The following is a 26440-nucleotide window of genomic DNA, read 5'->3' on the forward strand; positions in this document are numbered from 1 at the left end:
ATGAAAAATAATTTATATTAAATTCAAACTGCACAAAACACAAAACTGGATTTTTAAAATAGAAAAATGTGTGGTTGAGCAACTTCAGCAAGGTGGAAATAAGGTCTTCTTCTTGTGCGGAAGGGAACAGCACGTGTGATCGTTAAGCAAACATGAAATGTAAATCATAATGATATTCGTTCACATACCAGTCTGGCTGTCGCACATCCATTCCCGACAGCACTGTCCCGGGACTTCGACTAGGCGCGGGTGCTGACAGTTTCCTCTGGGAGAGATGTGCTCTTGGGGACAGAGCGACGAGCATCCGTAAGTGCCGTTCTGCAACAGGAGTCAACGTGGGTTGTTAGTTTCGGCGTGTGCATCGTAAATGTCGGCATAAATTGGTACACACTTAAAATGCAGCGACAGAAAATTGTCGCAATAAGAGGAAATTACTTGGTATATGTTGCCAGTTGTAGCTTGTTACGATCTGATAAGGTCACATTAAACGCTATTCGAATGAAGGTCTAGTTTAATTATAATTGCTCTACTGATATATGATTTTTATTTTCCAGGTGGTACGAAGATGATAAGTGCTTTGTTCAACTTTCATTCAATTCAGTGACAGTTGTGCAGGTTTATTATAGTCTTTTAAAAAAGCTCAACAAACATGTTTCATATAATTATGAATATATTTTATTATACTAGTCTACATATTTAAATTTTATAAAGATAGAATATTTCTTTTAGCTTTTTTAACATTTTGTCAACTACAGATAGAATCAATTTCCCAATGGATGGTACATATTCGTCAGTTATAAATCAGCTACTTAACATTCATCTGTTTAAGACCATCTCCATTAGACTTAAAAAATGCTAGTTCAATATTGGAGGAACTATACCCATTGTACAATTCTTATGACTTTAATATCAGAAATATTTATAGGAATAATAGACACAAATTGTTATATTCTAATGTAGATTCAGCATTAAGGCTTGTACCATTTTCACCCTTCAGCAGTTTACCATAATAAGTATACAAGTTAAGAAATAAAAAAATAAAAGTGGCCTGTCTCAAAACTAGATTTGATAGACCAAATTTAATGACTATTTTGAACTTAGCACTCTAAATTTACTCAGGAACTTTTAAAAAATTATAGGCACCAAAATGGCAGTTGACTTGTCATCTCGGTCTTCTGGGACTTAATATTTTTGTAATGAATGATACATTTTCATCAGTTATAAATCTGCTATTTATTATTCATTTTTTTAAGGCCATCTCCATTAGACTTGTCATCAAAGAGGATGTTTCCATTTTTTATTTGGTTTAAGTAGAAATGCTTGTTCAATATTGGAGGAGCTACACCCATTGTACATCAATTGTTATGTCTTAAATATCAAAAATATTAATAGGAATAATAGTCACAAATTGTCATATTCTAATGTAGATTCAGCATTAAGGCCTGTACCATTTTCATTCTTCAGCAGTCTCCATGATAAGTATACAAGTTAAGAAATAAAGAAATAAAAATGGCCTGTGTCAAAACTAGATTTGATAGACCAAATTTAATGACTATTTTGAATTTAGCACTCTAAATTTACTCAGGAACTTTTAAAAAATTATAGGCACCAAAATGGCAGTTGACTTGTCATCTCGGTCTTCTGGGACTTAATATTTTTGTAATGAATGATACATTTTCATCAGTTATAAATCTGCTATTTATTATTCATTTTTTTAAGGCCATCTCCATTAGACTTGTTATCAAAGAGGATGTTTCCATTTTTTATTTGGTTTAAGTAGAAATGCTTGTTCAATATTGGAGGAGCTACACTCATTGTACATCAATTGTTATGTCTTAAATATCAAAAATATTAATAGGAATAATAGTCACAAATTGTCATATTCTAATGTAGATTCAGCATTAAGGCCTGTACCATTTTCATTCTTCAGCAGTCTCCATGATAAGTATACAAGTTAAGAAATAAAGAAATAAAAATGGCCTGTGTCAAAACTAGATTTGATAGACCAAATTTAATGACTATTTTGAATTTAGCACTCTAAATTTACTCAGGAACTTTTAAAAAATTATAGGCACCAAAATGGCAGTTGACTTGTCATCTCGGTCTTCTGGGACTTAATATTTTTGTAATGAATGATACATTTTCATCAGTTATAAATCTGCTATTTATTATTCATTTTTTTAAGGCCATCTCCATTAGACTTGTTATCAAAGAGGATGTTTCCATTTTTTATTTGGTTTAAGTAGAAATGCTTGTTCAATATTGGAGGAGCTACACTCATTGTACATCAATTGTTATGTCTTAAATATCAAAAATATTAATAGGAATAATAGTCACAAATTGTCATATTCTAATGTAGATTCAGCATTAAGGCCTGTACCATTTTCATTCTTCAGCAGTCTCCATGATAAGTATACAAGTTAAGAAATAAAGAAATAAAAATGGCCTGTGTCAAAACTAGATTTGATAGACCAAATTTAATGACTATTTTGAATTTAGCACTCTAAATTTACTCAGGAACTTTTAAAAAATTATAGGCACCAAAATGGCAGTTGACTTGTCATCTCGGTCTTCTGGGACTTAATATTTTTGTAATGAATGATACATTTTCATCAGTTATAAATCTGCTATTTATTATTCATTATTTTAAGGCCATCTCCATTAGACTTGTCATCAAAGAGGATGTTTCCATTTTTTATTTGGTTTAAGTAGAAATGCTTGTTCAATATTGGAGGAGCTACACCCATTGTACATCAATTGTTATGTCTTAAATATCAAAAATATTAATAGGAATAATAGTAACAAATTGTCATATTCTAATGTAGATTCAGCATTAAGGCCTGTACCATTTTCATTCTTCAGCAGTCTCCATAATAAGTATACAAGTTAAGAAATAAAAAGATAAAAATAGCCTGTCTCAAAACTAGATTTGACAGACCAAATTTAATGACTATTTTGAATTCATCACTCTAAATTTACTCAGGAACTTTTGAACAATTATAGTCACCAAAATGGCAGTTGACTTGTCATCTCGGTCTTCTGGGACTTAATATTTTTGTAATGAATGATACATTTTCATTAGTTATAAATCAGCTATTTATTATTCATTTCTTTAAGGCCATCTCCATTAGACTTGCCATCAAAGAGAATGTTTACATTTTTTAATTGATTTAAGTAGAAATGCTTGTTAAATATTGGAGGAGCTATACCCATTGTACATCAATTGTTATGTCTTAAATATCAAAAATATTAATAGGAATAATAGTCACAAATTGTCATATTCTAATGCAGATTCAGCATTAAGGCCTGCACCATTTTTATCCCTTAGAAGTCTCCATGATAAGTATACAAGTCAATAAATAAAAAGATAAAAATGGCCTGTCTCAAAACTAGATTTGACAGACCAAATTTAATGACTATTTTGAATTCATCATTCATCTAAATTTACTCAGGAACTTTTGAACAATTATAGTCACCAAAATGGCAGTTGACTTGTCATCTCGGTCTTTTGGGACTTAATATTTTTTTAATGATTGATACATTTTCATCAGTTACAAATCAGCTATTTATCATTCATCTCTTTAAGACCAACCCCATTAGACTTCATCAAAGAGGATGTTTCCATTTTTTATTTGATTTAAGTAGAAATGCTAGTCCCAAATTGGAGAGGCCATACCCATTGTATATCAAAAACGGAATAAACAGTAAACAACCGCACATGTGTTAGAATTCACACCTAACATATTCTCCCCACTTTCCACGTAGATAAAGCGCCCTTATTTTGTCTGATATTGCCCGCGTTAACATAATAAAGGAATAAATTTAACAGATTATTGGAGACGGCGCTGGTAGATGCGCCATCAATAAAACGCAAATATATTTAAAGAAACCGTCTGTCATGTTTATCTTAGTTCCCCAACTCGTAGCAATTTCGTCCTCCCCTAACGTTCGTCGTTGTGCAGGTATCGGGGCGGCGTCTCGGATCGCCTTAAAAATACCGCTAACACGGAACTTTTATACGATAGAAATCCCGTTGGGAAGGACGGGGGAATGGAGGAGCGTGCAAATCTTTAAATTATAATATATATAAAGGATGCCGTATTTATAAGGTGTCTGGGACACGTAGTTTTGCAGCGGACGGATAAAATGCGACACCTGCACCGTTAAAGGACATTTATTTACATTAATTTGAATGTTTTTAGGTTGCGGTTGCGGAGCGACACCTCGCGGTCACCGTACGAAGCATCACGTGCGGACGACATTAATACAGAACTCTGTCTCACTTAATGTAGTTTTCTGTAATGGGACTTTATCAAAATTATTGATTATTGATGATATAAACCAAATTTAATGTTATGATGATCAAATAAAAATAAAAAATAATATATATACAGCAGTGGACATAAATATAGCAACTTGTTAATATATATTATTTGTGTTGTTACATTACTCATTATAAAAAATTTAATATTAATTAGTAACAAGTCCATCGAAGCTGATGGAAATGAGCAAAACTAAGTTGCCAATCATTTGCAGATACATCAGTCGGAGCCGTTTACGTTGTCAGTGAAATCCCCCGACCAGTTTGAAAGTTGTTTTATTGAATTTTTCATCGAGACTCGTCACCGGTTAAACGTACCCAACAGGTTATGAAACCGACGTATCTCGTCAGGACCAGCTGCGCATATTGTAAACATGGGATATTTCACGACCCGGATCGCCAAGAAGACAGTGGCTTTACAGCTCCCGATATCAGTTTCGTAGGTTCCCCCATCGAAAAATTGCTGTTTTATGGACGCCATATACTGTGCTTGTCGACGTTTTGTCAATGCAATATCCCAGATTAGACAGTGAAATATGAGCTTTGAACTGTATGGATTTTTGTTGGGATAGAGCTAAACTCGACTGGTTTTAAATGATTTGGAGTTTTGTATCAAATCAACGTGGATGATATAAAGATTACTGAACCATCAAGTATTAAATATCTGACTCTGCCAGTCTCTTTAAAGAATCTATTCCCCTTAATCTCTTTTTAATTATCTATAAAAATATTAATTAGTTCCTTTAATTTCCTGTACAACAAACACCAAGGCTGTAAAAAGTTTTCAAAGGTGGAAGCTGAGCTTACGTCCACCAACTTTTGAGAAGCAATAAAATATGAGAATAAAATAATAAGTTAGAGTAAAAATAATAAATGGTGCATGAAAAATCGAAGAAGTTAACATAACAGAAAGTGAAAATCTGGGTCAGGGAGTTGAGGTTGTTAATATTTATTTGCAACTTCATAGAAATCGTAATTTTCCGCTTGTGGAATTGATTGTGAATTTATTATGAGCCAGTTTATTACGTACTTTTACATTTTTCCATCCAGAGTAATAAAAATTATTGGAATAAAATGAAGCCATGTTATTATTTAGTAGTTTTGTGTACAAAGAGGAACTTTAATTAATGCTGTTTAAGATAGTTACTTTGTAATTTAAACTAAAGTTTAATTTAAATGTACTAAACTTCTAACTCAATTATATACTTTTAATCAATTTGGAGTCTTAACTTTGTTATTATACATACTATTGTTAATTCTTACCTTCTGCCCCAACACATAGTGGTAATTATAGATAATTTTAGAAAATTAAATTAAATTACTAGAAGGATCTGCCCTACTTCTTAGACTATTTACTTAATACTGAAAGTTCTATGAACACCTCCTTGTAATTAATCAAATTTCTTTTTAGACAAGGCCCCACTTTATTATAAAGTGCATAATGTTGAACCATATGAACGTTTCTCACCGAGAGTTTTTAATATAAAAAAGATAATTAATTATTTTTATGTGCTTTACAGAAGAAACAACTTTAGTTTTTAAGTAGAGAGTTTGATTGAATAATATTAATAGTAATATACTGAATGGATAACAATTTGAACAAATGGACCATTTTTATTTTAAAACTTTATAGATTTTACAGCTATACAGACTATATCTATAAAAGTTTAAGATTTTACAAATTTTGTAGAATTTACAGATATTTCAGATTTTACGGATATTACAGATTTTATAAATTATACAGATTTTACAAATTTTAAAAATTTTACAGATTTTATAGATTTTACAGATTTCACATATTTTTAGAGATTATACATATTTTATAAATTTTACAGATTTTACAGATTTTATTGATTTTACAGATTTCATAGATTTTACAGAATTTTCAGAATTTACAAAATTTACAGAATTTACAGAAGTTACAGAATTTACAGAATTTACAGAATTTACAGAATTTACAGAATTTACAGAATTTACAGAATTTACAGAATTTACAGAATTTACAGAATTTACAGAATTTACAGAATTTAAAGAATTTACAGAATCTTCAAATTTTTCAGAATTTACAGAATTTTCAGAATTTACAGAATTTACAGAATTTACAGAATTTACAGAATTTACAGAATTTACAGAATTTACAGAATTTACAGAATTTACAGAATTTACAGAATTTACAGAATTTACAGAATTTACAGAATTTACAGAATTTACAGAATTTACAGAATTTACAGAATTTACAGAATTTATAGAATTTACAGAATTTACAGAATTTACAGAATTTACAGAATTTACAGAATTTACAGAATGTATAGAATTTACAGAATTTACACAATTTGAACAAATGGACCATTTTTATGTTGAAACTTTACAGATTTTACAGAGAATACAGATTTTATCTATAAAAGTTTAAGATTTTACAGATTTTATAGACTTTACAGATTTTACAGATTTTATAGACTTTACAGATTTTACAATTTCACAGATTTGATAGATTTGGTAGATTTGATAGATTTGATAGATTTGATAGATTTGATAGATTTGATTGATAGATTTGATAGATTTGATTGATAGATTTGATAGATTTGATAGATTTTATAGATTTGATAGATTTGATAGATTTGATAGATTTGATAGATTTGATAGATTTGATAGATTTTATAGATTTTATAGATTTTATAGATTTGATAGATTTGATAGATTTGATAGATTTGATAGATTTGATAGATTTTATAGATTTTATAGATTTTATAGATTTTATAGATTTTATAGATTTTATAGATTTTATAGATTTTATAGATTTTATAGATTTTATAGATTTTATAGATTTTATAGATTTTATAGATTTTATAGATTTTATAGATTTTATAGATTTTATAGATTTTATAGATTTTATAGATTTTATAGATTTTATAGATTTTATAGATTTTATAGATTTTATAGATTTTATAGATTTTATAGATTTTATAGATTTTATAGATTTTATAGATTTTATAGATTTTATAGATTTTATAGATTTTATAGATTTTATAGATTTTATAGATTTTATAGATTTTATAGATTTTATAGATTTTATAGATTTTATAGATTTTATAGATTTTATAGATTTTATAGATTTTATAGATTTTATAGATTTTATAGATTTTATAGATTTTATAGATTTTATAGATTTTATAGATTTTATAGATTTTATAGATTTTATAGATTTTATAGATTTTATAGATTTTATAGATTTTATAGATTTTATAGATTTTATAGATTTTATAGATTTTATAGATTTTATAGATTTTATAGATTTTATAGATTTTATAGATTTTATAGATTTTATAGATTTTATAGATTTTATAGATTTTATAGATTTTATAGATTTTATAGATTTTATAGATTTTATAGATTTTATAGATTTTATAGATTTTATAGATTTTATAGATTTTATAGATTTTATAGATTTTATACATTTTATACATTTTATACATTTTATACATTTTATACATTTTATACATTTTATACATTTTATACATTTTATATATTTTATAGATTTTATAGATTTTATACATTTTATACATTTTATACATTTTATACATTTTATACATTTTATATATTTTATAGATTTTATACATTTTATACATTTTATACATTTTATACATTTTATACATTTTATACATTTTATATATTTTATAGATTTATTTTATGTATTAGAATTTAAAGATTCAATAAACTTTATTACATAAATTGTACAAGTTATAAATTGTATAAAATCTATAAATTTACAATTCTAAGGAATATACAAATGTATAAAATTTACGAAATCCACAAAATGTGTATAATACATGAAGTCATTGAAAATTGTAAATTACAAATCAAATAAAGTTGCATAACTGAAAGATCCCAGCTGAAAATAAATTAAATTCTTCCATGGGGGACTCCATTGGAGCACCTCATTACAATAGTAGACTCAATATTATTCGTGCAAATAAAACGAACGAGATAATAAATATATTACCCACGTTTCCAAAATGACAATCGAGACAGGTAGAAAGGCGTAATTTTATTAAAGAAAAGCGGAACGACGCGCCGGATCATTAACGTGTAAAAACGCGAAAAACCGCAATTCATAATTCAGCAGCGACTTCATATCGGAGGGGTGAATCTGTTTACATGGAATCCCAGCCACAAAAAAGTTCGTGCTCAACAGTGGAGTCTTTATGCGGCACAGGGAAAAGTTGGAAAAGTTTACATATCGCCGAGAAATGCGAGAGAGGACTTCTAAAACAACTTTGTTTCGAGTCTGAAATGATGATGTCTGCCTTTGAAATTCAAAGAGGCCAGGAATGCTTATAAATTATGGACCGTGATTACTTTTCTTTTTTTTTCTCCTCTCTCCGCTTCGTCCCTTGTCCCACACTCGAAAACGCGGCAGCGTAATTACACACTTGGCGGATGTGTTTCCTAAATTATTTCATCGATTCATCCGCACCAGCCTAATTGTGAGGTTTCGGCTCCTGTTCACTTTGATGCGACTCGTACACGGGACGTAACGAAGGCCTCATTATATTTTTTCGACCTCTTCAAAGGACTTATTCCATCAAATATATATTATGTTTAATTTTTATTTTTTTCCTGAGGGGATGATTATATATGTACATAAAAATGTTGTGTCCATTTTTTTATTATATAATTATTTTCAAACTGAGTTACAATAAAAATGAACCAAAAAGTGTTTATAATTTAATTTTTCTCGAATGATCCCATTTTATTTATATAATAAATTCAAAAAGTGTCAATATAAAACAATTATATAAGAAAACTGAAAAAAAATTCATGTACAGCAGTTTGGAATAATTTAGAATATTTTTTAAACAATATAAGAAATTTAAATTTATACCATTAAAATAAAACGGTTTTATTTTAAATGCTTTTTACACGTAATAATATAAAATGGTATGTAGATTCTGTAAAAACTAATTGGTGGAAATATTGCGTAATGGCCAATATTTGTGACATGTAACCTTACCTAAGTATATAATTTATGAAATATTCACAAATAGAAAAATAATAAATTTCGTGTTAATTTTCTTATAAATTGAATTTTGAATAATATTATAAACAAAATATATTAATTATTAGTAAATTTAGTTGTTTTATTTATCTGATAAGCCCCAAAAGTGTCAATAAGGTGAATTTCTTCTATAATCTTATTGAAATTAAAACAAGTAGGTAATTCGGTAGAAATATGGCGCATCCGCCAAAATTTTAATTTTGAGGAAGGCGCCAATATTTTAATTTTCCATGATATATTTCCAATAAAATAAAAATATTTTTTGTAATAATACAAAACAATTATGTAAGAAAACTAAAAAAAAATCATGTACAGCAGTTTGGAATAATTTAGAATATTTTTGAAACAATATAAGACATTTAAATTTATACCATTAAAATAAAACGGTTTTATTTTAAATGCTTTTTACACGTAATAATATAAAATGGTATGTAGATTCTGTAAAAACTAATTGGTGGAAATATTGCGTAATGGCCAATATTTGTGACATGTAACCTTACCTAAGTATATAATTTATGAAATATTCACAAATAGAAAAATAATAAATTTCGTGTTAATTTTCTTATAAATTGAATTTTGAATAATATTATAAACAAAATATATTAATTATTAGTAAATTTAGTTGTTTGATTTATCTGATAAGCCCCAAAAGTGTCAATAAGGTGAATTTCTTCTATAATCTTATTGAAATTAAAACAAGTAGGTAATTCGATATAAATATGGCGCATCCGCCAAAATTTTAATTTTGAGGAAGGCGCCAGTATTTTAATTTTCCATGATATATTTCCAATAAAATAATAATATTTTTTGTAATAATACAAAACAATTATGTAAGAAAACTAAAAAAAATTCATGTACAGCAGTTTGGAATAATTTAGAATATTTTTTAAACAATATAAGACATTTAAATTTATACCATTAAAATAAAACGGTTTTATTTTAAATGCTTTTTACACGTAATAATATAAAATGGTATGTAGATTCTGTAAAAACTAATTGGTGGAAATATTGCGTAATGGCCAATATTTGTGACATGTAACCTTACCTAAGTATATAATTTATGAAATATTCACAAATAGAAAAATAATAAATTTCGTGTTAATTTTCTTATAAATTGAATTTTGCATAGTATTATAAACAAAATATATTAATTATTAGTAAATTTAGTTGTTTTATTTATCTGATAAGCCCCAAAAGTGTCAATAAGATGAATTTCTTCTATAATCTTATTGAAATTAAAACAAGTAGGTAAATCGATAGAAATATGGCGCATCCGCCAAAATTTTAATTTTGAGGAAGGCGCCAGTATTTTAATTTTCCATGATATATTTCCAATAAAATAATAATATTTTTTGTAATAATACAAAACAATTATGTAAGAAAACTAAAAAAAATTCATGTACAGCAGTTTGGAATAATTTAGAATATTTTTTAAACAATATAAGACATTTAAATTTATACCATTAAAATAAAACGGTTTTATTTTAAATGCTTTTTACACGTAATAATATAAAATGGTATGTAGATTCTGTAAAAACTAATTGGTGGAAATATTGCGTAATGGCCAATATTTGTGACATGTAACCTTACCTAAGTATATAATTTATGAAATATTCACAAATAGAAAAATAATAAATTTCGTGTTAATTTTCTTATAAATTGAATTTTGAATAATATTATAAACAAAATATATTAATTATTAGTAAATTTAGTTGTTTTATTTATCTGATAAGCCCCAAAAGTGTCAATAAGGTGAATTTCTTCTATAATCTTATTGAAATTAAAACAAGTAGGTAATTCGATAGAAATATGGCGCATCCGCCAAAATTTTAATTTTGAGGAAGGCGCCAGTATTTTAATTTTCCATGATATATTTCCAATAAAATAATAATATTTTTTGTAATAATACAAAACAATTATGTAAGAAAACTAAAAAAAATTCATGTACAGCAGTTTGGAATAATTTAGAATATTTTTTAAACAATATAAGACATTTAAATTTATACCATTAAAATAAAACGGTTTTATTTTAAATGCTTTTTACACGTAATAATATAAAATGGTATGTAGATTCTGTAAAAACTAATTGGTGGAAATATTGCGTAATGGCCAATATTTGTGACATGTAACCTTACCTAAGTATATAATTTATGAAATATTCACAAATAGAAAAATAATAAATTTCGTGTTAATTTTCTTATAAATTGAATTTTGAATAATATTATAAACAAAATATATTAATTATTAGTAAATTTAGTTGTTTGATTTATCTGATAAGCCCCAAAAGTGTCAATAAGATGAATTTCTTCTATAATCTTATTGAAATTAAAACAAGTAGGTAATTCGATATAAATATGGCGCATCCGCCAAAATTTTAATTTTGAGGAAGGCGCCAGTATTTTAATTTTCCATGATATATTTCCAATAAAATAATAATATTTTTTGTAATAATACAAAACAATTATGTAAGAAAACTAAAAAAAATTCATGTACAGCAGTTTGGAATAATTTAGAATATTTTTTAAACAATATAAGACATTTAAATTTATACCATTAAAATAAAACGGTTTTATTTTAAATGCTTTTTACACGTAATAATATAAAATGGTATGTAGATTCTGTAAAAACTAATTGGTGGAAATATTGCGTAATGGCCAATATTTGTGGCATGTAACCTTACCTATATATAATATATATATAATTTATGAAATATTCACAAATAGAAAAATAATAAATTCCGTGTTAATTTTCTTATAAATTGAATTTTGCATAATATTATAAACAAAATATATTAATTATTAGTAAATTTAGTTGTTTTATTTATCTGATAAGCCCCAAAAGTGTCAATAAGTTGAATTTCTTCTATAATCTAATTGAACTTAAAAGAAGTAGACAATTCGATAGAAATATGGCGCATCCGCCAAAATTTTAATTTAAGAAAGGCACCAATATTTTAATTTTCCATGATATATTTCCAATAAAATAAAAATATTCTTTTTAATAATACAAAACAATTATATAAGAAAACTGAAAAAAAAATTCATGTACACCAATTTGGAATAATTTAGAATATTTTTGAAACAATATATTACATTTAAATTCATACCATTAAAATAAAACTGTTTTATTTTAAATCCCTTTTACACGTAATAATATAAAATGCTATGTAGATCCTGTAAAAACTAATTGGTGGAAATATTGCTTATTGGCCAATATTTGTGACATGTAACTTTATCTAAGTAAATAATTTATAAAATATTCACAAAAAGAAAAATAATAAATACTGTGTTAATTTTTTTATAAATTAAATTCTGTATAATATTATAAACAAAATATATTAATTATTAGTAAATTTAGTTGTTTTATTTATCTGATAAGCCCCAAAAGTGTCAATAAGGTGAATTTCTTCTATAATCTAATTGAACTTAAAACAAATAGACAATTCGATAGAAATATGGCGCATCCGCCAAAATTTTAATTTAAGGAAGGCACATATTTTAATTTTCCATGATATATTTCCAATAAAATAAAAATATTCTTTTTTATAATACAAAACAATTATATAAGAAAACTGTAAAAAAAAATTCATGTACACCAGTTTGGAATAATTTAAAATATTTTTGATATAATATAATATATTTAAATTTCAAAGAAAAGTAGAGAAATAAAGAAGTAGAAAAGAATATTAGAAGAGAAAATAATAAGAGAAGAAGTGAAGACGAGAAGAAGCGAAGAAGAGAACACAAGAAGAGAAGTAGGGAACTAGAGAAGTAGAGAAACAGAGAAGTGAAGAGAAGTAGTGAAGTAGACAAGAAGAAATATAGAAAAGTAAAGAAGTAAAAAAGTAAAGAAGTAGAAAAGAAGAGAAGAAGAGTAGAAAAGAACAGAAGAATTGAAAAAGGGAAAAAGCGAAGAAGTAGAGAAATAAACAAAATGAAGTATTGATGATCCAAAGAAGTAAAAAACGGAAGAACTGTAAAATATATAATAATATTTTGTAATATAATGTGTGTCACGTGTGACTTTCCGAATGGTGACCATCATTTGTTTGAAATCGATTAGTCCAACAAAGTTAAACTTCACAATTCACATCGTTCAGAAACTTCGAATAGATATGTGAGATATGCTACAGACAATTTCCTGTTAATTGAACCAAATAGTGACCCAAAACCGACGACAAAATCTGTCACATTTATATTCATACCAAACACATTGGTAATAATTCAAATCGGCTGCTTTTAATCAATTCGCCTGACTATAATCAACAATATTGCGCAACGTACGCCGAACTCAAAGACATCTCAAAGGAACAGCGACCGCAAAATGTATGTGCACCCGACGTACGTGGAGAATAAACGTCAGTTGAGTGGATGCATTCCGCAACCAATTTCAACAAGTGTTTTGCATGTTTGCCCACAGGTATGCTCCACTAACTCGACCCCGGTTGAAATATTATTAATGTTTGCAGCTTGCAAATTCAAAGACCGAGAGGGATGCAAGTTTATACGCACAGCTGGGCCCGAATTGCCGACGTCGATTCCGTTTTTAGGTCATTTGCTGAGAATTTTTGTTATTTGGATGGAGGCTGATCGAGTATTGACTGCCCCAATAACCCATACTCGTATATGCATGTATGTACGGCATAAATGACAATTTAAACATTTTGGATTAATGTGAGGGTGATTCTTTTGGGCATTTGGACGTCAGTACATAAAAAGGAACAATGGGGCATTGCTCCGTCATAAAGGAGAACATTTAAGACTTGATAAAGACATGCCTGAGGATAATGAACCATAATGCCGGTGATTACCTCGAGTGCAACAAAGAAGCAAATTAAAATTCCGCTAATTTTCCAATAATTTCGACTAGCTGAACACGCAAATTGGTCCGACCTAATTCGTTGTTCTTTTGTGATTTGCGTAAAACACTTAAAACACAAGTAAGTTATTAACTAATCGATTGCAATTAGTTTTATGAATATGCAGTCTGGTGCAGGGTGCTGAATAGTAATGAACCAAGTGGTAATTAAAGGATTAACTTGGCTAATAGAAAATGTTTATGAGTACGTAATTGATTCGTGGATTGAATACACTTAATAATATAATTCAAATAAAATAACATAAAAGTATTAAATTTTACAAAGTACTAAGAAATCTAATATATCTAAGAAATCTAAGAAATCTAAGAAATCTAAGAAATCTAAGAAATCTAAGAAATCTAAGAAATCTAAGAAATCTAAGGAATCTAAGGAATCTAAGGAATCTAAGCAATCTAAGGAATCTAAGGAATCTAAGAAATCTAAGGAATCTAAGGAATCTAAGGAATCTAAGGAATCTAAGGAATCTAAGGAATCTAAGGAATCTAAGGAATCTAAGGAATCTAAGGAATCTAAGGAATCTAAGGAATCTAAGGAATCTAAGGAATCTAAGCAATCTAAGAAATCTAAGGAATCTAAGGAATCTAAGGAATCTAAGGAATCTAAGGAATCTAAGGAATCTAAGGAATCTAAGGAATCTAAGGAATCTAAGGAATCTAAGGAATCTAAGGAATCTAAGGAATCTAAGGAATCTAAGGAATCTAAGGAATCTAAGGAATCTAAGGAATCTAAGGAATCTAAGGAATCTAAGAAATCTAAGGAATCTAAGGAATCTAAGGAATCTAAGGAATCTAAGGAATCTAAGGAATCTAAGGAATCTAAGGAATCTAAGCAATCTAAGGAATCTAAGGAATCTAAGGAATCTAAGGAATTTAAGGAATCTAAGGAATCTAAGGAATCTAAGGAATCTAAGAAATCTAAGGAATCTAAGGAATCTAAGGAATCTAAGGAATCTAAGGAATCTAAGGAATCTAAGGAATCTAAGGAATCTAAGAAATCTAAGGAATCTAAGGAATCTAAGGAATCTAAGGAATCTAAGGAATCTAAGGAATTTAAGGAATCTAAGGAATCTAAGGATTCTAAGAATCTAAGAAATCTAAGAAGTCTAAGAAATCTAAGAAATCTAAGGAATCTAAGGAATCTAAGGAATCTAAGTAATCTAAAGAATCTAAGGAATCTAAGGAATCTAAGAAATCTAAGGAATCTAAGAAGTCTATGAGTCTATGGGATCTTGATATCTATGGAATCTATGGAATAATAGGACCTATGGTGGGATCTATGGGGTCCATGGAACCTATGAGATCTATGGAATATATAAAATCTATGAATTCAACTAAAATTAAATATCTTGTATATTTTATATAATATTCTACATATTATAGGTTGTATATATTTCATATATGTATATTTTAAAATGTATATAATAACTTAACTTATAAAAGACATATCAAATGTACAAAATGCAATACAATATTAAATTTTTTGTATATATTTCATATATTTTGTATATTTTATACATTTTATGTATTTTATATATTTTACATATTTTGTAAATTTGATATATATTTTACTTATTTTGTCTATTTTGTACATTTTATTTATTTTATACATTTTACATATTTCATATGTTGTTCATATTCATGTTTTTATATACATTGTAACTTATAATATATATGTATATATACATATATTTTATACATTTTCATTTATTTATAATTTATATATTCTATAGATGTTATACATTTTTTATATATTTTGTATATTTCATATATTTTATATGTTATATATAATATTATAACAACTTTATATTATAAATATTTTGTTTACTTTGTATTTTTTACATACATTTTAAATTTTAAATTTATCTATATATATTTTATCAAAATATTTTATATATTTTCATTTATTTATAATTTACATATATTTTAAATTGTAAATATTTTGTATATTTTATAAAATTTGTACATTTTACATACTTTGTACATTTTGTATATCTTATATATTTTAGAGATGTTTTACATTTGTTCAAATTTTACATATTTTTATATATTGCATATATTTCGTATATATTTTATAATTTATATATTACACATTTACACATTTTGTATATTTAACATTTTTTATATATTTTATGTATTTTATATATTTACTTTATATATTTAACATTTTGTTTATTTTATATTTTTTACATAAGTTGTATATTATCAGTGTATTTTATACATTTTCATTTATTTATAATTTACATTTTGTATATTTTATAAAGTTTGAACATTATAAATACTTTGTACATTTTGTATATCTTGTATATTCTATACATACAAATTTTTATATATTTTGTATATATTTTTTATAATTTACATATTTTGTATATTTAATACATTTTGTATATTTAACATTTTTTGTATATTTTATATATCTTACACATTTTTAGATATATTTTATATATTATATACATATTAACATATTTTATATTAACTATATTTTTTATTTTATTATTATATTATTTAATTAAATATTTTATATATTTTAAATATTTAACATTTTTATATACTTTATACATCGTATATATCTGATAATTTTTGTGTTGTATTTTGTATTTATAAAATATATTAAAACTGAAAAATTTAAAGTCTCCATTTCAGATTCTTGATTATAACAGAAAACAATATAAAGATATTGTTTTAACGAACTTGTTAAATTAATAACAACATGATAAACGACTGAAACACTGAAAATTACTGAAAAACACTTGTTGATCAAGTCGAAAGTGCAATCGCCACTAAAACTTGTAAGTCCCCAATTCCCTGTTTACTTAAAAACTTCGTATTGGAAAATATTTTAAAGTTGCCACATGTAAATTCGAACGGGCCATATAAATTGCTCCGGCTCCCCGTCCGGAATCACGGCCTGGAAACTTTTAAGCACGACCTTTTAGAAAAATGCCAAATAAACTTTTTAAGTAGGCAAGTTTATCATTCGGCGGAACGAGAGTGAGCATTATATTTTAAATGTCTTTTTTTTCTTCTTATTTCTCTCACTTATAACGGCCGTTTCATTTGAAGGGAACTCGACTTGGTCCCGATCCGGGAGTGCTTTTGATGCGAAAACGAACACTGATCCACTTTTAAAATGGCCCTTTTATCGGATCAAAGTGCGCCGTTTAACTTTTTCTTTCTATTATTATTTTGATTGTCGCGTGATAAATTTTAAAGGGCACGAATTATTGAAAACTCAAGTTTACATGTTTGTCGAGCTTTTAGCGCATTTTAACGCCACTTTACGCTGCAGGGGGTGGTCGTTTTTTTATTTCATTACCCTCAGGGATAAAGCTTATTCATATACTCTGTTCCTCATCAATAATAATTGATTGATTACTATTAATATTTTCTGAAAAAGGGAAAAATAAACGTACACTCTCCTTTTTATATATATTCATTACATATATATACAGTGTATATATATTTATTAATATATATACTATGTATATTTAGTTCATCGTGTTGAAATTTAATGCAATAACTTACGTAAAACGTCGGATTTTAATTAAAATTTACGTTTATAAGTTGTACTAATTATTCAAAGAGTTTAATTGCAATTTAGTTCAATTACAATTACATCCTTCCCTTCAACTTACTATACAATCAGTCTCGTAAGATGTAGATAGTATTACTTTAAGTTCCATTTTCTTGAAGCTTAATGAGCTTTTTTAATTATGGCGTCTTTGCTTGTCCGTGTCACAGACAAGATTAAATGTTTTATTTTTAGTTAATTATATTTGTTTGATTAGAATTTTAATTAAAGTTATTCTCAAGTGGAAAGTACAAAAACTATTTTCTTTGTCTTTGTTTTTGGACCAAGATTACTTCCGCCATTTCAATTTAATAATGTTATTAAATAATTTACTGTTTGAAACTATTTTCTTCAGAGTGATACACGTATAAATTGTTGATCTACCGGTTATTTATTGACACCGCAGCAAAAATGGAGACACATAACTGTTTGGAAGTTTCGTGTTGCCGGAAAAAGTTATTATCCAAGTCCGTATAAATCATTTACTTAAATAAACTCACCTGACATGCACATTGGGTCCGACAGTCTAAAGTGAACGTCTCTCCGTGCTCGTAAGTCTTATTGTAGACGACACAGGGGACGCCGGTGGACTCTGGAAATGCGAAACTTCGGATTAGACGAGACTTTTATTCGATGCGGGACAAAGGGGTGCAATAATTTTCGATGGGGTTCATACATATTAAATAATAAATATCAAATGTTGACTAGAAAATTTATAAACTCTGTTACTTATATTTGTAAAATTACTTAAACATTAACCAAACCTTACAAAGTAAACAATTAATTCAGTAAAATAACCCAATATTAATTTGCCCTTTTTACTTTATTTCGTCGAGAAAAGTTTGGGCAAGTTAAGTGCCACATGTGCTTTACCGTTAATAAATTAGAGGTAATTGACTTTTATTAATGCCCCTTTTTGCACAAAGTTCGTAATAAGATCAGGGAATTGATCGTGTCAATTAACTAATTAATTGAGGGCAATACAAATTTCTTATACATAACTTTTTTACTAATTGATTTATGTGTTTTATAATTTAATTGTTTCATAATTATGTTTCCCATTTCGTATGAGTTTGACTAAACAGGATTTTATTGAGAATTGGTTATAGCCTGACTGGTAAAATTAGATATAACATTTTTGTTTCGATTTCCGGACCACATGTGGAGAATAAATCGACTTTTTTCATCAATTCTTTCAAATCTTTTTATTAAAGTGTTCTAACAGTGATTGATGAAGTGTACAGGGGTTCCTTATAAGTTGATTTTGACTATTATGAATGTTTCCAGAAGAAAGAGAAAAACTAAATTAAGTATCCAGAGTATTGTTTGTAGTTTAATTAATTTTTTATAAACCTAAAAACTGCATGAATTTAATATACGATACTTATCTCAAAAATTACATTTCCTTAAAATGTCAAGATAACATGTGGAACCATTTTAATTCAAATAAAACCCATTACTGAACTTTCTTTTATTGAAAACTTCTAACAATCATTGATGAACATTACAGAGGTTTGTTATTGGTGAATTTTGGCATTTATAAGTATTTCCAGAAGAGATAGAGACAAACTAATTTAAGTATCCAGAAACCAATGTATGTTTTGAAGTATTGTTTGTAGTTTAATTATCTTTTGATAAATCTAAAAACTTTCAACATGATTTTTTACATACTATACAAAACTTATCTCAAAAGATATATTTCCTTAAAATGTCGAGATAACATGTGGAACCATTTTAGTTCAAATGAAACCCATTACTCAACTTTCTTTCACTGAAATCTTCTAACAATGATTGATGAACAATACAGAGGTTTGTTATTGGTGGATTTTGGCAGTTATAAGTATTTCCAGAGGAGATAGAGACAAACTAATATAAGTATCCAGAAACCAATGTATGTTTTGAAGTATTGTTTGTAGTTTAATTATCATTTGATAAACCTAAAAACTTTCAGCATGATTTTTTACATACTATACAAAACTTATCTCAAAAGATACATTTCCTTAAAATGTCGAGATAACATGTGGAACCATTTTAATTCAAATGAAACTCATTACTGAACTTTCTTTTACTGAAAACTTCTAACAATGATTGATGAACAATACAGAGGTTTGTTATTGGTGGATTTTGGCAGTTATAAGTATTTCCAGAAGAGACAGAGACAAACTAATTTAAGTATCCAGAGTTCAGTATATTTTTTGAAGTATTGTTTGTAATTTAATTAACTTTTTATAAACTTAAAAGCTTATCATAAGTGTAATTTTTATGAATATTAAATAAATACTATTTCGTATCAAAACGTATTATCTTTACGTCTATTCATTATTCAGAACCATGCAATAAATGAGGGTAGGTACACCATAAAATCACATATTATATTATTATTTGCCTCGCAGAACGTATATTTACGGCCATATGAATATTAATTAATACAACTGTTCGTTTTAATAACTCTAAAATGCTCAATTAGATCTTATTTTACGACGGAATTTAAACCCATACACAATTTTACCCGTGTTCGTTGCGTTTCCCAAAATCACGGCACGACATCGTTATTTAATTGCCCCCAATAAAACCCGACCTAACGTCGCAGTCTTGAGGTCTATTCGAATATCGGAATGGTGCCAGTAAAACTGGTTGAATTTATGTATTCATGTGTACAGGAATTAGTTTGCCTGCTAAAATAGTTGTCGGGGGAATAAACTTCCCCCTCGGCCGGTTCGTAATATCCGTCCGGAGGACTATTCTTAAATTACATTTTCATGGGTGGAGAGGACGAGGAGTCTTGAATGCATAATTTTTCTAAATGGAAATGAATAAATAGTAATGAGATCGACGTGACTTTCGTTTCCTTAGCTGCTTTTAAGGAACTTACAGCAGGAAGAAGGAAATTGGATAAAGAAGTATATTTATTTAAAAATTGGTTTTCATTTATAATCTCATAAAAATTCGCATTATTTACCACCACCAAGTCAGTACGTGTTGTTAAAGTATCAAATAAGGTGTGTAACCGGAATATTTCGTACTCTGGGTTGCCTACCACAGCCGAAAACGTTGGGCGCCACTTTTAAGGGCAAATATCTGGATATTCAATAACATTATATATTAATAGAAAATATGAAATTTTGGTTAAATAAATTAAATAATTAATTAAAATTAAAAATGATTTTAATAAAATTATTCATGAAATACAAAACTGTACAGAAATTTTCCACGGTAAAAGTGATTTAAATATAACAAATATGTATTTTATAATTAAATAAAACCATTAACATTATTCCTAAAATTTAAATAGTAAGTTGACCACAGTACGAATCGATTTTTGTTTCCCACGGAACTATTTTCATAAATACCCAACGGTATTTAAAATAATATGACAATTATATTAGATTTAACAACAATTCAGGTTGAAATGTTAAGAGAATTTTGATGTAAATTCAAATAATATTTAGTATATTCGTTATGATAACATGGATTTAATCCAAGCTTTCAGCATAATTAAATTGAATGTGAATTTCTTGTTTTTGAAATGGAAATGGAAATAATATGTTATGTTTTTTTTTTTTAAAAAAAAAAACAATGCCATTTTTAATTTGACATTTGAAATTTCTACCATAATACTTTGATGAAGCTTATAATTTTAATTTATTTAAGAACTTTTATGATTTTATAAAATTAAGCACATGTTAATAAAACTAAAGGTTATAATTTTAATAAAATTGAATTTAAATAATCTTTGATACAGTATAATAATTTAAAAAAATCTTAAAATAATATTTTCAGTTAATTTAACCTCAGAAAATTAAGATTTTGCATTATTTTTATAATAAAATTTTAAATTTGATTTGATTTGATAAATAGATACTAAAAAAATCTCATAACAATTATCAGTTTTTTAAAATTGAATTACTAATTTTTTTTTCAAAGAATAATTAAATATTGGCACAAAAGTAAATTAAATTTTTAAATGATCCTGAAACTGTTGAATTTCTAAAATAATTATATATAAAAAAATTAATAATTTTTAAAATTGTAGAAATATTTTAGAAATATCACATTTATATATCTTATTTCTAAATTTAAAATATTTTAAAAATGACATATTTTAAAAAAAAATATTTACATCATAAAAATTGTTAAATTTATCATAAAATTTTCTGTATAACAATTGAAGATTTTATGAAATTTTGTAGTTTCCCACAGAAATTTCAATTTTCAAAATTTTTTTCTATAAATGTTAAAGATGTGTTCAGGTTTAGAGAAATTAAAAATATCACATTTTAAAAATTTTCTTTTTAATTAATTTTTTCCTTTAATTTTAAAGAGCTTTTGATAATGTTAGTTACATATTTAATATTCTACAATTTATTAAAAAGTATTTCCTGTTTTCTTCATGTTTAAAAAATGTTAAAAATGTCACATTTCCTATTTTCATTATTAAAATTGTGAAACAAAGTTTATAACAAATTGCGAAATTTCAAAAATTTATATATATATATTGAATATTTTATAAAATTTGCCACAGAATTTCCAATTTTCATTTTTTTCCTTGAATTTTAAAGTTCTTTATAATGTCACATTATGAATATTCTACAATTTATTAAAAATATTATCTGTTTTCATGTTAAAAAAAATACTATATTTTACTAATTTTCTATTTTCATTATTAATATTGTAAAATTATGGAACAAGTGTTAATAATAAAATTGCCAAATTTCAAAAATTTATATATAAAAATTGAATATTTTATAAAATTTCCAATTTAATTTTTTTTTCCTTGAATTTTAAAGATGTGAGTTCTTAATAATGTCACATTTTGAATATTAAAATTGTAAAATTTTGGTACAATTTTTACCAAAAATTGTGGAATTTCGTAAATTTATGTATTAGAATTGTGAGTTTCATAAAATTTTCTATTTTCTCACAGAATTTCCAATTTTGAACATTTTTTTTCTTTGAAATTTAAAAATGTGTGTTCTTCATAATGTCACATTTTTAATATTTCATGTTTTCGTGTATAAGAAATGTTAAAAATATTATATTTTAAACATTTCCTATTTTAATTATTAAAATTGTAAAATTATGGTACAAATGTTAAATAATATGTTATGCTTTTTTGAAACAATGCCTTTTTTATTTTGACATTTGAAATTTCCACCATAATACATTAAAGAAACTTATAATGGAATTTATTTAAGAACTTTTATTATTTTGTTTTTATATCTCTGTTAATGAGGAAGACATCAAGAAATTACTCATACAGTTTTGATGGTAGAATATAAGACTCCTTTTTATAATAAATATTTCCTTATTATCCTTTTTTTAGTTAATTTTGGCTTTTTTGAGAGGTTCTGCTGAAAGGTAACTATGTCTTCATAATTCATTTAGAGTGTATTTAAAAAACTGGAGCAGTTAGGACTACTTTTATGAATAATATGTCTTTTAAACTTATTTGACCACCCAATATACCATATTTAAGACCCAAATTAAACCAATACACGTACCTGAAACTACACAACTTGTTGACTGACATCCAATACACACAACCATTCAGAATTCCACGGTCCGAGATCTCAGTAACGACCCTTAAATTTCCCTTTCATTATTAATATGATAATGCTCCACCGGTACACAATCGACAATGAGCACTCGCCCCAGTTCCCTAACGGGTACGTAGCACGTAAATAACTCGCATAAACGCCACCAAGGTGGTGGCTGAAAGTGTGAAATTTAAAATATGCATGACCCACACGCCGGGGAATACATGCATGTATTCCGTCGGGATAATACGGAACTATGCCTTATCTAAATATGGATTCTCCCTTGGGGTTAGTGCAATGCGAAAGTTTTCTCTCATACATTGGACACTAGTAATTTAATTGTCCAGAAAAAAGGGAGGAATTAGAAGCAGGGACGTTTGTTTCAATGGGGGATTGAGTCAAACATCATTTTACTGATGACATAAATTTATAAATTGATTTTAATTTAAGTTTCTTATATTAATATTAAAATAAACCATTACTTGTTTTAATATTAATTATATTTATTTAATTTTTGATACTGAAACTAAACAGTTAGGGTTTTTATGCAGTCTAATTAGTAACTTAATCGATATTTTAAATTAGACTATAGTCTAAACTTTGTTGCATTCACTGCCCTTTCCTCCCTCCATCGATGCGCCTCAACATTTTTAATTAATCAGCCCAACGATCCCACGAAACAAAGGTAAACACGTATTTTTTGAAATTAAAACAATCCAGACCGGAAGCGTATTTTAATTAATCGTACAATGAGCCTTTATCTTCCAATGTGGCGGCATTCAAATGTAAACGTCTCCCGTTTTCGGCGGCCCTAATCCACGGTGGTCGGCTCTGTGAATGTAAAGGGCATCACGACTACGGGTGGCCACAATATTGACTAATCCGGAAGCGGAAAAAGCCGGCGTTTATCACGGTTTTAGGTGGATTGGGCCGCAAAAACCGGACGCGAACACGCAAAATGGATGGTGTCGGTTATGTGGATAAATTAAAAACATTTGTTTGAAAAGTTTTGATGGCGGCGTAAAGTTTATGACGGGATGGGAAAGGTCATTTTTACTTATTTGCATTGTTATGAAGTTTTGGACCATTATGAATGATAAAATTCAATTCAATTCAATTCAATTCAATTTTCCTATTTCTATAATATTTTATATTATTAAAGAAAATTTGAAGAAATATCAATAAAAAAAATGAAATGCATTTGATATTAAAAATTATCCTGAAAATGTCAAGTTTATAAAATGCTTAATTATATATAAAATATTGATAATTTTTAAAATTGAATTTTCTAAAAAATTGTAAGATTATAAAGACAATAATATTTTATAAATGTCATATTCTTTATTAAAATTATGAAATTTCAAATGTTGAGGTCAAAATTTTATGAAATCTTCTATTTTTTTTTATAAATATTTAATTTTCATAATTTTTTTCTTTAAATTTTAATGATGTGTGTCCTTGAAAAGGTTTTTTAATATCCTGTAAAATTTTAAAAATATATTTTGTTTCCAGATTTAAAATATTTTAAAAATAATAAATAATTTCCCACAGAATTTTCAATTTCAATTTTTTCCATGAATTTTAAAAATATGTGAATGTTCAAAAAGTCATATAATTTTCTATTTTCATTATTAAAATTGTAAAATTATGGAACAAGTATTAATAATAAAATTGCCAAATTTCAAAAATTTATATTTTATAAAATTTCCCACAAAATTTCCAATTTAATTTTTTTTCCTTAAATTTTAAAGATGTGAGTTCTTAATAATGTCACATTTTGAATATTAAAATTGTAAAATTTTGGTACAATTTTTACCAAAAATTGTGGAATTTTTGTAAATTTATGTATTAGAATTGTGAGTTTCATAAAATTTCTCATAAAATTTCCAATTTTGATTCTTTTTTTCTTTGAATTTAAAAAATGTATGTTCTTGATAATGTTACATCTTTAATATTTCGCACTAACTTAAAAATATTTTATTTTTTTGTGTTTAAAAAATGTCAAAAATATCATATTTTAAAAATGTTCTATTTTCTCACAAAATTTCCAATTTTGATTCTTTTTTTCTTTGAATTTAAAAGATGTATGTTCTTGATAATGTCTCATTTTTAATATTCCACAATAACTTAAAAATATTTCATGTTTTTGTGTTTAAAAAATGTCAAAAATATCATATTTTAAAAATTTTCTATTTTCTCACAAAATTTCCACTTTTGATTCTTTTTTTCTTTGAATTTAAAAAATGTATGTTCTTGATAATGTCACATCTTTAATATTCCACACTAACTTAAAAATATTTCATGTTTTTGTGTTTAAAAAATGTCAAAAATATCATATTTTTAAAAATTTTCTATTTTCATTATTAAAATTGTAAAATTATGGTACAAATGTTAACAATAAAATTGTGACATTATAAAATTACCTATTGTCCCACAGAATTTCCAATGTTGATAATTTATTTCCCGGAATTTTAAAACTCTATTTTTAACATTAAATTATAAAATTTTGGTCCAAATGTTAATAATAAAATTATGAAATTTCAAAATTTTTTATATAAAAATAGAAAAATATCTTATTTTTCCATTGAATTTCAACTTTTCATATTTTTTGTTCATGAATTTAATTTAAAAATTTTCCATTTACTTTATTAAAATTGTATAATTACAATTAATTAAATTATTTTTTATACTTGAATTTTAAAGATATACGATATTGATAATGTCACATTTTTTTCAATTTATTAAAAATATTACCTGTTTTTATATTTAAAAAATGTTAAAAATGTCATATTTTAAAAATTTTCTATATAATAATATGTCAATAATATTAAATTTATGGAATTTCAAAAATTTTCAGATAAAAATAGAAAATTATTTCATATTTTCACTGAATTACAACTTTTCATAATCTTTCTTTCATGAATTTTGAATATATGTCTCCATGAAAACGTCACAATTTTAATTTTCTTCAATTTTATTAAAAATATTACCTGTTTTTTTGTTTAAAACATATTAAAAATGTCATAATTTAAAAATTTTCATTATTAAAATTCTAAAATTACAATTAATTAAATTAATTT

The 26440-nt window shown here is 26.0% G+C and overlaps 1 protein-coding gene across 1 annotated transcript in view; it reads right to left on the bottom strand.

Annotated features, from left to right (window-relative positions):
- The window catches only part of LOC109598845 (CCN family member 4), a 170122-nt gene that overhangs the window by 21905 nt on the left and 121777 nt on the right, over positions 1–26440 (bottom strand). The window contains exons 4-5 of the mRNA XM_049962381.1: positions 18324–18415; positions 189–318 (exon numbers count right to left, since the gene is read on the bottom strand). Coding sequence (XP_049818338.1) covers positions 189–318; positions 18324–18415 — 222 coding nt within the window. The remainder of the gene's footprint in view (positions 1–188; positions 319–18323; positions 18416–26440) is intronic.

This window comes from Aethina tumida, chromosome 2 (assembly GCF_024364675.1).
Source record: "Aethina tumida isolate Nest 87 chromosome 2, icAetTumi1.1, whole genome shotgun sequence".
Taxonomy (NCBI): Eukaryota; Metazoa; Arthropoda; class Insecta; order Coleoptera; family Nitidulidae; genus Aethina; species Aethina tumida.